General features: G+C 39.8%; 1 protein-coding gene across 2 annotated transcripts in view; it reads right to left on the bottom strand.

The window, feature by feature from the left end:
* Positions 1 to 14,891, bottom strand: part of Tmtc2 (Transmembrane O-mannosyltransferase targeting cadherins 2) — a 553,554-nt gene that overhangs the window by 232,368 nt on the left and 306,295 nt on the right. For both annotated transcript variants that reach the window (XM_033470689.2, XM_076518848.1), the window contains exon 5: positions 8,292 to 8,406. In XM_033470689.2, coding sequence (XP_033326580.1) covers positions 8,292 to 8,406 — 115 coding nt within the window. The remainder of the gene's footprint in view (positions 1 to 8,291; positions 8,407 to 14,891) is intronic.

Raw genomic sequence — 14,891 nt, 5'->3', positions numbered from 1 at the left:
TTATTGTCTAAATGAAATAGTTGTTTCAATAGTGTTCTTTAAATAATAATAGTATTACTGTCTGAATAAAATGCAGTCTAAATAATAATAGTATTGCTGTCTAAATAAAGTAGCTGTTTCAATAAAGTGTAGTCTAAATAATAATACAATTGTTGCCTAAATAATGGCACTGTTTAAATAAAATATTGTCTAATAATAGTATCTAAATAATTATTCTAAATAATGATAGTAGTATATTGTCTAAATAAAGCAACTGTTTCAATAAAGTTTAATGGAAATAACAATACAGTTATTGTCTAAATAATGTCACTGTTCAAACAAAGTGTAGTAATAATAGTATCATCGTTTAAATAAAGTGACACTTCCAATAAAATATAGTCTAAACAACAATAGTATTATAATTATCCAAATACAGCAACCGTTTCAACAAAGCGTAGTCTAAAAAATAATGTCATTACCGTTCAAATTATCGTACCTGTTAACAAAATGATACTACAGTTTAACACGAGATCGATCACTAAAACAATCAGTAGAACAATAGAAACGAGAAGACGTTGAGCTATCTCGATTAAAACTTATCAAAATGATTTAAGAAACAATTATGGTCCGCATTTACGCGCTCATACGTCTTGCAATTCTCTCGCAGACAATGTAGATTTCGCGTAAACAATAACCACGCTCCGATAACAACGAATTCGAGCTACAATGGGAACACCGCGAATTCCCAAATGAACAAGAAAAGTGTCGCAGAGGCAACGGGCCGGATATCTAATCTGCCGGCGAGCATGAGCAACCCTAAGGTGCCGAAGGCTCGATTCAGCCGGCAGTTTCGCAACGGTGTCGGAGGAGTTAGGGCACCGCAAAGCCCGTAGGCGTACGAGTCCCGCGATGTCCCGCCGAGAACAAGGGAGCCCGGTGTGTGTCGTTCGTGTCACGAGCATCGATCCGCTCTGTCGAAGGGACAACGCACCCCGTTGTTATCGCGCGCGCGGCCGTTTCTTTCGCGTGTTCCGGCAGATCTCGCGACAACAGAAACCGTCGCGGAATCGTGCTCGACACGTTACGACCGGCCCCGACACGTTCTCGAACACCGGCGTGTTCCTCCCGTATTCAAGGTATCGAGCCGTAGTCACGACAGACGCCACACGTTCCTATCGGCGACGCCGCCGCTAGATCTCGGATAATGGATTCGTGGAACGACCGACAGACCGACGCGACGGCGGCGGCGGCGTGCGAACGCCTCGATCCCCGACCGAGACGCGTACGTGGATAGGATCCGACAACTTTCTGCGAATTTTCGGTAGGGAAATCGGCGTAACAAGTTTCACCGGATTTTCGAGTTTCGTTAGAATATCGCGAGGACGAGTCGCGAGGACGATTCGATTCCGAGCGCGACGCGCGCGCGGATAGATCGAGCAGTTTTCTGCAGATTTTTCTGGCTGATAGTCAGCGCGAAGGGTAGTTTCGAGTTTTCGATTTTACGGAAATCGTCGGGGCATTTCGAACTGTCGCGTCGCGCTGTTGGACCGCGGATTTTACGCGGTCGCGGTAAACATGGTGGTTGGAATTTTGAACGATGACGTGAATAAGAATTTTTTTGTGGACTAATTTTGGCTTCGGAGAGGCGAGGAATGTTGGTGCACTGATCTTAAGTTGGGAAAAGAGCGAAGGATGTTGGTTTAGTGATATTTACTTGAAAGAAATTGATGATATCGGTGTACTAATTTGTACTCATTAAATTTAATCATTAAATATAAGAACAGATACTTTTTTATTTAGCCCTTGTACTATGCAGTTGAACGCAGTACTCATTTTTCAGAAAGATCTGCGGTGTAATTATTGTACATGTGATTTATATAATTTGATAATTTTATAATTTGTATCACTCGTTATTATAGAAGGGTTGAAAAAACCTCTCAGTCTTAATAGAGATAAAAATAGAATAATATAAAGATAGTAAGACAAAAAAAGAAAGAAAAATACATCACTTAATAGAACTGATTGACATAACCTAAAAGAAACTAAGTGCTATTGGTGTACTAATTTGAACTCATTAAATTAACTCATTAAATAAAAGAAGATTGTTTTGAATTTGTTTATTTAACCCTTATTCTATGTAGTTGAACGCAATACTCATTTTTCATAAAGATCTGCAGTGTAATTACTACATAGGTGATTTTTATAATTTTATACTATTACAATTTTTAGCACCCCTAATTATAGAAGGGGTGACAAAACCCCTTAGTCTTCACAGAGACAGAAATAGAATAATTTAAGCATAGTAACTCAAAAAAAAGAAAGAAAAATACATCAATTAACAAAAGTGTGTGCGCGCGCGTGTGTGTGTGTGTGGTATAATAGATCCATTATCGCAATTACTCCAGTTCAAAGAGAAATCTACGCTGATCAGAGACACTGATATTACCATTAAAAGCAGTAATTTCTGCTTCGAAGATAAAAACTCAAACTATCAACCCCTTGATTTACCACTTTCTTCGCAGTTACTGCGATTAAAAATCCTTCGATTGCAATAATTTCTTAGAAGGGAAAGAAAATTAATGCTTATCGTGTGCCTAAATTTACTCGACTGCTTAAACATCGATGATAAAAGATTAGAATCGGATTGCAATTTTAAAGGACAGAATAAATCGTTGCTAAAAATGTTCACAACGAGTCGCACACCTCGAACTACGGCAAGGGGTTGAATTAAAAGGGGTAATTAATTCAACGATGCGCGATGCACGCTATTCGTTCAGCGTGCGGATCAGATAAATGTTCCAAGAAGACAGCGTCAAGATCGACAACGAGGAGCCTGGGAACTTGGGGGTAAAAAAAGGCTTGATAATCGGCCCGCTGAAAAATCCTCGAGGCAATTTCCCGTGGCGAAATCAAGTTTCCCCCAGGTCTACCGTCTAAAATGAAAGATACCGGGGGCGTAAGCCAGAAGCAGGCGATAATGGCCACACACGATACGCTTCCTTTCATTGGCGGGGTCGATAGCCACGAAGAATGAATCCGGGTTATCCGAGTGGCCCAGGCAATTTCTTCTCCGGCGTACACGCCGGCTAAAAAGTTCCTTCCGCGAAATGGATCGTAATAACGTTTCGCCACGGCCGTGTTCGCGGCGTGAAATTTTATGAAGTTAGATCGCGGCCCGGCCTTGCTGGCCGCGACTATACCATCCGAGGCTCGTTTTATTAATCGCAGGGACTCGCTCCAAGGAAAAACCAAGAGAGAGAGAGAGAGAGAGAGAGAGAGAGAGAGAGAGAGGTCCACGGGCTATCGCCTGGACGCCAACACGGCGAAACAGATAGATGTGCTGCGGTTTCTTGCGCGGCGAGCTGCCACCTTGTATTTAATACTGCTCTCGTCGAAGGGGTTGAAAGACGCTGTTCTACGATTTTAATTCGACGACGCTTCGGCGAGAAGATCGAAAAGCGGATTTTAATGTTTCGACGATGTTTTTGCCGGGGGAGAGGCAAAATGCACCGTTCAATGGTTCAATTGATCACTGTTTTCGCTAAAGGGAGGCAACATTCTAATTGTTTGTTTTCTGGCATAATTAACTTCGTAGTTATCGAATAAGACATTCTAAATTTTTGTACACTTCTATATCGTTTATTTTTTAATAAAAAGATTCAATTTTAAATATTTTTACTTTCATTTCGTTTATTTTTGAATCAAATGATTTAATTTTTAATTTTATTGTACTTGTACGTTTTTGGATAAAAATACTTGATTCAAAATTTTGTTGCACTTGTATGTTGTTTATTTCTGAATAAAAAGATCTGATTCAAAATTTTGTTGCACTTGCATGCTATTTATTCTTGAATAAAAAGATCTGATTCACAATTTTGTTGCACTTGCATGCTATTTATTTCTGAATAAAAAGATTTGACCCCAAATTTTGTTGTGCTTGTACGCTGTTCATTTTTGAACGAAAAGATTTGATTTAAAATTTTGTCGTTCACTTTCGAATAGAAAGATTTGATCTAAAATTTCGACGTTTATTTTTGGATAAAAAGATTTGATTCCAAATTTTGTCCTACTTCTATATTGTTCATTTATGAACAAAACGATTCGATTCGAAATTTTGTACAACTTCGACGTCGTTTATTTCTTAATAAAACAAAAATGTAACGTAAAAACGAGCAGAATTAACGTTTCCCGACGGAATTCTTTCCGACCTCGGCCGAGAAAACCCGTTCGCTGGAGAACCGGCACAAGTCTCTCCGGGCTTCCAATCAACGGACATCATCTTCCGATCCTCTCCGGGTCGGTTCGAGGAGGACGTGGGCGCCTGTCAAGCCAGGTGAGTCGATAAGCCGCCGCTGGGCATCCCTCTGCGAGTTTGCGATAAGCCGCTCTACCTACAACACACTCATGCTCGCACTCAGCGCAACGTGGTTATCCATTATCTAGGAGAAAACCGGCCACGTCCGTAAGAGGCGAGAGCCGACAAGGCGGCTTGGACCAGCACCAGCTTCCGGGTCCGGTCCGAGGTCGAAACATCGCGAAGGCGATCCGGCGAGCTGAGAAATCAAGGTCGAAGCCAGAGATGCGCGCTATCTTTATAGTCGCGGAAACGATTTCTTAACACTTGGCCCTCCGAATGAGGAGATCTCCCCGCTTTAAATTAAGTCGCTCGAATCAAGTCGAATAGAACAGAAATCTCCAACTTTTTCCTCAGCAACGCGTGGCCCTTGTTCTGCTCGATTATTTTTCTTCTCGTCGATCAGCCTCGATCTGCAGATTTTCGCGAATTTTTCTTCCTTCACAAAACGCAGTTTTAATCGAACTCTGTTAACACTTTGACCGCCGCGTCAGCCATACGTGGGTGACAGAATTGTTCGAAATTTAATTTCTAAACATTGATTCTCTCTTATAATTCTATATTATACTCTAATTATAATGTCTTAATTTTATACAGATTTGCAAGTGGCGCGAACGTCGAAGAAGCAATCGATGCGTTACAAGCTTGCTTCGCGACTTTTATTTCGTTGAACAAGACCCGACGATTTTTCTCTAATTTTGTGACATTTTTTAGGATTTTGCGGTCGCGATAGCGTCGCGATCATCTAAAATTGTCGCTATGACGTTTCGTTATCACCGGAGTTAAATGTCAGCGGTTTCGTACAGCGATAGCGGAATAACGGCGCACAATGCGGGAGGGTGATCGGCTCAGGCGTGAAGTCGGAGCGTCGAATAAAACCGCCAGACAGGGTGAAAATCGTTTCACACGAGGGAAATTAATAATCTCTAGAGCCGATGTGTTATCACTGACCACAGTCGCGTATCATATCCCCCGCAAATGGAGTCTCTGTCGAAGCATCCGGATATCGCTGCAGGCACTTTCGCCCGTTAATACGGAACGCTCGGAACGCCCAGCACCCCGTGACAATCGAGGCAATTCCTTTTGCCGTGCGCCGATTTTCCGTGGATACCCGGTGGATATCCACCTTTATTCAAGCGGGTTCGACTTTTTCGCTGACGATCGCCCGCTACGGACGCGAACGCGTTGCAGTTAATTTCACGTACCTATGAAAATGTCGAAAAAATTTCAATTTTCTTCCGGGAAAGGCGAACATTTAACAGAGCGGTTTCCGGATTCTCTTTGCGAGTTCTACGATGTTCTCAGAGCTGGCAGAATTTTTCTGCAAATTTTACGATCTCTCCAGCGGTTTCGGGATTTTTTTTGCGATTTCTACGATGTTCTCGGAGCTACTGGAATTTTTCTGCTAGACCTACGATCTTTTTAGGAACGTACGAATTTTTCTGCACGATCTACGATTGTTCCAGTGGTTTCAGAATTTTTTTGCGACTTATACGATGTTTCCGGAGCTATCAGAATTTTTCTGCAAATTTTACGATCTTCCCAGTGGTTTCGAGATTTTTTTGTAACTTCTACGATGTTCTCAGAGCTTCCAAAATTTTTCTGCATGCCCTACGATCTCTTTGGAGGTGTCAGGATTTTTCTGCAACTCCTACGATCTCTTTGGAGGTGTCAGAATTTTTCTGCAAGCTCTACGATCTTTTTAGAAGTATCAGAATTTTTCTGCACGATCTACGACCTTCCCAGCGGTTTCAAGATTTTTCTGCAACTTCTACGATGTTCTCAGAGCTTCCAGAATTTTTCTGCATGCCCTACGATCTCTTTGGAGGTGTCACGATTTTTCTGCAATCCTTACGATCTCTTTGGAGGTGTCAGGATATTTCTGCAAGCCCTATGATCTTTTTAGAAGTATCCGAATTTTTCTGCTCAATCTACGATCTTTCTAGTGATTTCAGGATTTTTTTGCAACTTCTACGATATTTTCCGAACTATCAGAATTTTTCTGCAAGCCCTACGATCTCTTTGGAGATGTCAGGATTTTTTTTGCCAGCCCCACGATCTCTTTAGAAGTACTGGAATTTTTCTGCACGACCTACGACCTTTCCAGGGGTTCCAAGATTTTTCTGGACGGTCTAACGACCTTTTTAGAAGAATCAGAATTTTTCTGCATGACCTACGGAGCTTTAGGGAGTATCTTGAGATCTAATCCAACGTTTGGAAATCGCTTAAAGAAAACGAGAGCGTTATTTTCCATTAGATCGGTATAAACGCGTCCAACGCGTATAGAACGTTCCACGGTCGACCGTCTCAAGACGTCGACGTCTCAGTCAGCTGCTTAAGTCAGAAACGGGTTCATCGCTCGCGAGATTTGCGGAGCGAAGCGGCGGCGCTTTGCCCGCGGATTACGCAAATTCGACAGCCGTCCCTGAACCCTGGTTGAACGTTCGTTCGCTGTATTAGCCGAGATGAGAAAAACTCGGGACAGCTGCGCGACGCCACTGGCCTGCGAACGGATGTTAATTGCGATCCGACTTCTGAGTTTTAAGCCGCGGCGCCGAATTAAGCCGCGGGATCGCATCGGCGAGATTCGACGATCGTTGTACCGAGTTTTTACGAGATCCGAATGCTTAGGCGGGGATTTGAAGATCCCGCCAAGCGACTCGGTAAGAAAATATCCTACTTACATGGGAACTGGCCGGACTGACGTTCGACGAGTCGAACGAGGCGGGGAGGTTTGGTTCTTACGAAAATGCAGCAAATTTTCTCGAATTGTCGCACAGCTTGTACACAAAAAAGGACAACTTTGGGAGAGGAGATACGATTATTCGAGCCTCGCGACTCATTTTTATGGTTGTTGACAATCGACAAATATAAAACGAGCCGCGAGACTCGCATAATCGTATCCCCTCTTCCCAAGTTGCCCATTTTCGTTTATAAACTGGGCGACAATTTCGGAGAATTTATTGTATCGATCGCCGCGTACACCGCAATGATATCAGAACGCAGAAAATTAGAATTACAGATAATCGAATAGGTTTCAGAAACATTCTTCAATTGTTATAATTTCCGAAATTTATAGTCGATCATATTAAACCGTAACAAGTGCATAAACGTATACAAATATTTCAGCATAGAAAAATGTTCGATCAAAATTGGCCAACTTCGACCGACGATAACTGCGCGAAAAATCATCGTAGGATAATGATCTTGATTTCAAATTAAAGTTTGAAACATCTACTTTAAGACGCTGTATCTCGATTTCGAGTTTGACGCATCGTCACCGTTGTAACCCTTTAAACACCAGGCCATGTTTTCCATACTGAAAATTGCCAAGTTCGACGAAATGCACGGGCTCCGTAAAATTGTTTACCGGGACTCCATTTGCAATTAAACGAAGCTCGATCCTTCCTCTTTAATTTACAAAATAAGAGAAACGCGTCTGCGATTTTTTCTCGCGAAGTTACAGGACTTCAAAGTAACCTCTGCATTTTTCAAAGGAGAGGTTCCAAGCTTTAATTAAAAAAAAATTCTTCTCCGAAATTATGATAAGCTATAATTAATTATTTTAACTCGGAACACGATTCTGTTCTATTCGCGTCAATATTTAAGCATTAGAATTAACGTGGGCACGCGATAAATGTATATTTCTTTTTCTGCGAAAAAATGATTAAAATCGAAAAGCCTCTATTCGTTTCAATTATGAAGAAAATAATACGGCAAAGGGTTTCCGGTAAACAAAGCGTCAACATTGACAGAGCGAGCTCGTAGAAATATCGTTCCACCCTCCGCAGAAGATCAAAAACGAAAGGGTTTCAGCGTCGGGGGATCGTTGGATCGCCGGCGATCGGTGACAGAGCTCGAAATGACTAATTTATCACGCGAAGCTCGGGATCGCAGACCGTAGAAAAACGGTTGCAGAAACAAAGTGGATTATCGGAACAACGTCAGCGGTACTTACAGATTGTAGTGCACGTCCGCCATGTTCGGTCGATAGCTGAGCGCCTGGACAAACGCTTCCTCCGCCTCCGCGACGCGTCCCTGCGCGCTCAGGACGCTGCCCAAATTACCATAAGCTGCAACAATCACAACGGGACCACTCGTTACACAACGGCGAACGGTTGCGCGAAAAACAGCGGACAGCTGAAGGCAAGGGAAACGAGGGAACAGGGTGGCAAAGGGGGCTGGGGGTTGGGCGGGCTAGCGCAAAGCACCTGCTAATTCGATTCGCCTTAAGCCGGCCGGATCGGCGCGTTTGCGACTCTCGTCAGAGGGTCGGCGTTCTTCGACTCAAAGGAGATTCTCCGGTTGCGCGCGGATTCGCTGCACCGCCGAGGTTTTTACCCGTCGTTTATCCGTCCCGGCGAGGATTAACAAATCGGCAAGGACCTGCCGGAATATCCGGCAACAGCGTTTAAGCTGTTGCGCTACGAACGATCCTCGTTTTTAGCGGAGACGCGTCGGGATACTGATTCTTAGATTCGCGAGACTCGGATCCGAAACGTTGAACTGGAAATTCTCGAAACACGGTATGCTTGTTCCTTTTTTTCATTTTTTTTTTTCGAAAGGGAGTCCAATTTGAAATCTTGACGAATTCTTTTCAGAATGTGAAATTGTTTATTGAATGTAATTAGGTGAAAGTTAAATGTAGTTGTAGTTTAATTTTTTCTCGATGTAAGCTTGTGAACTGTAAATGTTTGTAAATTGTTTCTTTTAATTCAAAGGATTGTTTTTTACTGTACAGTATTGACCCAATACAATTGTACATGATTATTATTATTAAACATTATAAAACATGTAATCTTTGGTTGACTAATTCGTCTAATTCATTTAGATAGTGTCTCATTGTTTTTTTTATAATTATATATATTTATATTGAGCATGGAATTTATTATCGTTCATTGAAACTAATTTCAGTATGATACATTGGAATTGTTATTATAATAATATCTATTTGATTTAATTAATCAAGTAGTAATATACTTCAATTTATTAAGTAGTAATATATTTCAATTCAACAGGTAATATTAATATTACTGTTAATATTAACAGTAATGCTGTTAAATATTTTCAGTTATATTAAGTAATAATATAATATAATATAATATAATATAATATAATATAATATAATATAATATAATATAATATAATATAATATAATATAATATAATATAATATAATATAATATAATATAATATAATATAATATAATATAATATAATATAATATAATATAATATAATATAATATAATATAATATAATATAATATAATATAATATAATATAATATAATACAATATAACATAATAATATAATATAATATAATATAATTAAATTCATCAAGTAATAATATACTTCAATTTATGAAGTACTAAACTATTAATTATTTTCTATGTTTAAATCTTCTTTCTTCAGGCATCACTAATATAAGAAGACGAAAACAGGAAACGCGAGAAATTATAGACTCTTGCACGTCCTATTTCACCTTTAAAAGTACAATAAAAATAATATAAAGACCCAGTCCACTATCTGACATCTCGAAACTAGTAGAATTGCACTGTCCTCAGAAGGAGGTCAACTTTTACTGCTCGTAAAAGTTTCATCTCGATCTTCTACAAATTCAAGCTTAAGTTGCCCGGACGCTGAACATTTTATGCGACTTTAATGCCCGAAAACTATCGCCGAAAGCATTGATTCCAACATCGCATGCAACTTTATCGTTCGAAAACTGTTATTAAAATACATTTATTCGAGCATTTCTAATGTATGTATTTCTCCTGGTAGAAAACATTCGATCGAAACCCATTGTTCGTGGTACCGAGAAACAAAATGATGTACAGGGTGAGAGTCACATAACCTACGAATCATTTACAAATGCATCTCGTCGATCTACGATCGCGACGAGAAGGCTGAAGACAGAGCAGAAAATGTTTACCTTTTCCAAAAATTCAATCTTTTTTAAATTTAAATGTTTTCTTTAATGAAAACAAATTATACAGGTGGTCCCAAAAATGTCTCGCAATCCGGAAATGGCGGGTTCCTCAGATCATTTGAAGCAACTTTTTCCTTTACAAAAATGTTCTCCGAGGCACCGTTAACGAGTTATTAACGAAAAACAGTGACCAATAAGAATCGAGTATGGCTGACGCGAGGCGGGCCAGTCAACCAGCGCACGAAGCCCAGTTCCGCTCATTGGCTCGGCCGCCTCGCGCCAGCTGAGCTCGCCTCTCATTGGTCACTGTTTTTCGTTAATAACTCGTTAACGGTGCCTCGGAGAACATTTTTGTAAAGGAAGAAGTTGCTTCAAATAACCTGAGGAACCCGCCACTTTCGGATTGCGAAACATTTATTATGTATTTATTAATACATTATATTACATTATTACAATTAATAAATTTATAATATATATATAATAAATATACAATTAATAAATTATATTAATTGTATATATTAAATGTATCAAGAATACTCTGACACGTGTATTGTCATCTTAGTATCGGAACAAGTGTACTTTTTCTAACAAATGGAGTCGGGGGTGGACGTGCAGGGGCGCACCGCCGGAACTCCGTCGTTTCGACGTGTCGGATGAGTAATGCGACCGGCGTTGGCAAACAGGCTGAGTCACTAATCGCAAGATGAACTTTCGAATCGGTTACGGCCGGTGACCGAGCAAGAAAAAAAGGGCCAGGGGGCGTCCTCGCTTCCGTTCGGCAACGAGGAGAACTTGACGATCGCGTTACCAGCGTAAAATCGGACAGCCCGAACACAACGGGGTCGCGTGGTGGTGGCCACCGCCGATGGGATCGCGGCGGAGGACACGATGAAATATGTCGCTCGACGATTTATCGCGTTTATTTATCGCGGCTGATTTAAAATGCTCTGGTTGCGCCGCGGAGATTATCATCGACTCGCGTCGTGTCGCGTCGCGTCGGAAGGATCGAGTTCTGGAGCATCGATACTCCCGTCGTTGCTTCCTCGAATATTGAAATATTGCTTCGGTTGCTCGCGATAATAATTATTAACTGTCGCACAGATTGAATCTCGTACGCATAAATTCCGCTGAAATAAGTCGCATCAAATGGAAACACTGTAGTAGACCACGCAAAGGGTTAATTTGAAGAAAAATTTTTCTACGAAATTGTTCGATGCTGTAATTTTTTTGTTGAATACTATATGCATAGGACGGAAAAAATGTAATATTAATTATAATAAAATAAAATAGATAAGAATAATAAAATAAATAAAATAAAATAGATAAAAATAATAAAATAAATAAAATAAATTAAATTAAATTAAATAAATAAAAATAATAAAATAAATAAAATAAATTAAATTAAATTAAATAAATAAAAATAATAAAATAAATAAAATAAAATAAATAAAAATGATAAAATAAATAAAATAGATAAAAATAATAAAATAAATGAAATAAAAATCTAATTTTTGCCTAGCTATGTGAAATAAACACGTATTTCTAAACCTTGTACCAGCTTTCATTTTCAGTATCTTTTTTCGACCTGCAGACTTTAATTGCACCCGTGTGAAACGGAAATTCGCGTAAATTGAGGATGTAGAAGAGTGTAGAATTGTATTATCCGCGGCCTTAGACAGCGTTGCGATGGCCCGCCCTTTTTTTATACGTCGCCTCCGCGCTTTCATTTACATTCACATATTCTATTCAATTAATTATAGACAGTATACGTATATATTTTTATAATGTATAATTAATGTATAATTAACTTCGATTTAGGTTAAAATGCTTGCGAAACGTATCCATAAATTTCCCACATTTTCGAATAATTTTAAAACAACTCGCTGAAAGAAATTGCACACGGTGTGACCGATAAAACGGTTAGTTTAATTTTCCTGAATCAGAGAGTGTGCAGAGTAAATTCTCCCTAATTTTCCATCAGCTTGTAAAAACAAAATTGGACGATTTGGGAAGAGCAGACACAATTATTCGAGCCTTCCACCCCGTTTTTAGAATGATTGAAAATCGTCTTTAAAAATAATCGTCTAATAAAATCAACTATAACAAAGATATATAAAAACTACATAATAAAAAAAATATATATTATATATTATATATATATATATATATAATATAATAATAATAATAATAATAATATATATATATAATATAATAATAATAATAATAATAATATTATATATATATAATATATAAAAAACTATATAAAAAAAATTTGAGCATCAATTAGGGATTTTACTGCGTTTGGGTCGCGATTCGGTCGAAGCTGGTCCCGACCGTTCGCTCTGTTTCGAGATCCGAACGTATCGACGCGAAAAACCGTGAGCAATAATCCGTGATAAACGATGCGCGATCCCTTTCGCCTTTCTTCGTCTCGCGTTCGAGAGCCTTGCTCGGCATTCATCACCCGTTCTCACCCATACGCTCCCTATTATTTTCTCGAACGTCTCGAAAGGGTTGCCCTTTTGTCCGTCCGGCGACGTTCGATCTATCATTCGCCTCATTTACATCGCAGTCAGTGAATCTACACGGTCCTACCACGATCCGACGACCGGTCTCTGCTCCGCCATTCGTTACACGCCGCGATCGCAAAGAGGCAATTGAAAAATTGTACGCTCCGCGGGATTCGACGCGATAACCGGCTGTCGTCGCCGTCGTCGACGCCGCTGGCCCGGCAATAAATTATTAATGGCGGCGCGAATGTAAATGCGCGTTTAAGCCCGCGCCGATATTACGTAACGCAATAGACCGACGCGTTCTGCCGGAAATTTCCCACAACGTTAAGCCTCGGGAAAGTTCCCCGGGACTCGCCATTGTTAGCGACGAATATCCGACTTTGGACCGCTCTCGCCTATTCGACGTCATGCTCCGCTCGCCTTAACCACTTCGGTCAGGCTCCGGCCGACGGTTTCAGACTGCTCCTGTGAATTCGTCTCGGACACAGCCACGGCTATTTAGCTGTACGGCTAAAATATTTACGGGATTCTAGGCTGAATACTTTGTGGACAGAGTGTCGTTGGTCGACAGCCGAGAAGGGGATGATGGTTCGACGAATGTTGGGGATGAAAAAACATATCGATTTTGTAGGGGATAACATCGTTATCCCCTACGCGACAGTTAAATTCGTTAAGTAAGATTTTTGATAAAAATTTAATAAGAGAAGATATAAATTTAATAAGAGAATATTGGATTATTTTCTCTCTTTTGAATACTCAGAAGTTTTTCCTTCTAGCATATAAGTTACAAAAACGAATCGACGCCGAGAGTCTCGCCAGAGTACCATTAGATAAACAATGATTTCATATGTATATAGAACAGAGTGCTCTTTGTCTTTAGGTGACGTTTTTTGGTTTCGTCTTTGTGAATAGTCTTCAGTCTCCTGGAGCAATCAGGAGAGTAAAGACGGTCCTTCCTCGTACATCAAATTAATAAACTAAAAGGGATAAGTTTAATTCACTGCGTTTTACTTTTATTTATCTACCCATTTCCAATAGAGAATAATAAGAGAGGATAATATGGCAAATGTATTGAATCGTTTTTTAATAAACGTTCAGCCTTATATTTGTGATATTAAAGCGTTTTGGAGAAGAAAAGACTATTTTTATTTAGTTGTTGTGTTTTGCAACTGATGCAGACAATTTTTATGTAGCATGAAGATTCGCAGTCTTAGGCGAAGAAAATTATTATTTAATTGTATATTGAAATCTTACATTTTTTCGTTGCTTTGACAGAGACCAATCGCTGCTATAATAATCATTGGCACAAGCATTATTTTCAGAGCTTATTAAACTCTTATAAAACTCTAAATAAAACATTCATTTAAATTTAATTCAATAATAGGTCAAATTTGTATTCTAAAATAAATCTCGCAGAAAGACTTCGGATGATCGCCTGACTGACATTGTATTTCCTATGCAATAATTGTAAACGATCGTTCCAAAAGCAGCAATAAAAATGTGTCGAACAATTAAAACATAGAACGTGTTTTATTTGCAGAGAATAATTTTATTTGCTGTCGGTGGTTCTTGTTTAGTCGCCGCGTCTTAAAAATGAGAACAGAAACGACAACGAAGACGAACGATTACCGGGACCGCTAACAAGACGCGAGGGGTCAAGTTACGCGTTTTAAAGGCTCGTTTGTTTTCTTTTTTTTTCTTTCTCCTTCTTTTTTGCCGAACGCAAACGTTTCTTCAAGGCAAAAGAACTGCGGCCCGCAGCTGGAATTAAGTACGTTCAGCAACAAGCTGAACACACGCGCGCCCCGGTTGCCTCTGAACAAGCGTGAAACGGTCGCAAATAAAATACACTTTCCTTTTCCTAACACCTAGCGGGATTATTTTAAAAGCTCTTGCGTTTTAATGTTTCAAGTTGTTCCAACGGTATAACGCGAAACGGCGGTGTGTATCGCGGGTTCGCCCAGGAACAAGAGTAATCCGGTTATAAATTTCGCCTGCGCGCCGACAGAAAATAATTTTAATTAACGACTAATCCCGTCTCCTCGAGGATCCCGGGGAGTTCAGCTGACTCCTCCAGGCTTATGAATATACCCGGAACGCGGTGGTTACTCGGACTCC

Source organism: Megalopta genalis, chromosome 2 (assembly GCF_051020955.1).
Source record: "Megalopta genalis isolate 19385.01 chromosome 2, iyMegGena1_principal, whole genome shotgun sequence".
NCBI lineage: Eukaryota > Metazoa > Arthropoda > Insecta > Hymenoptera > Halictidae > Megalopta > Megalopta genalis.
The sequence above is the reverse complement of the archived record's forward strand: the minus strand, read 5'-3'. Positions and strand labels throughout refer to the sequence as shown.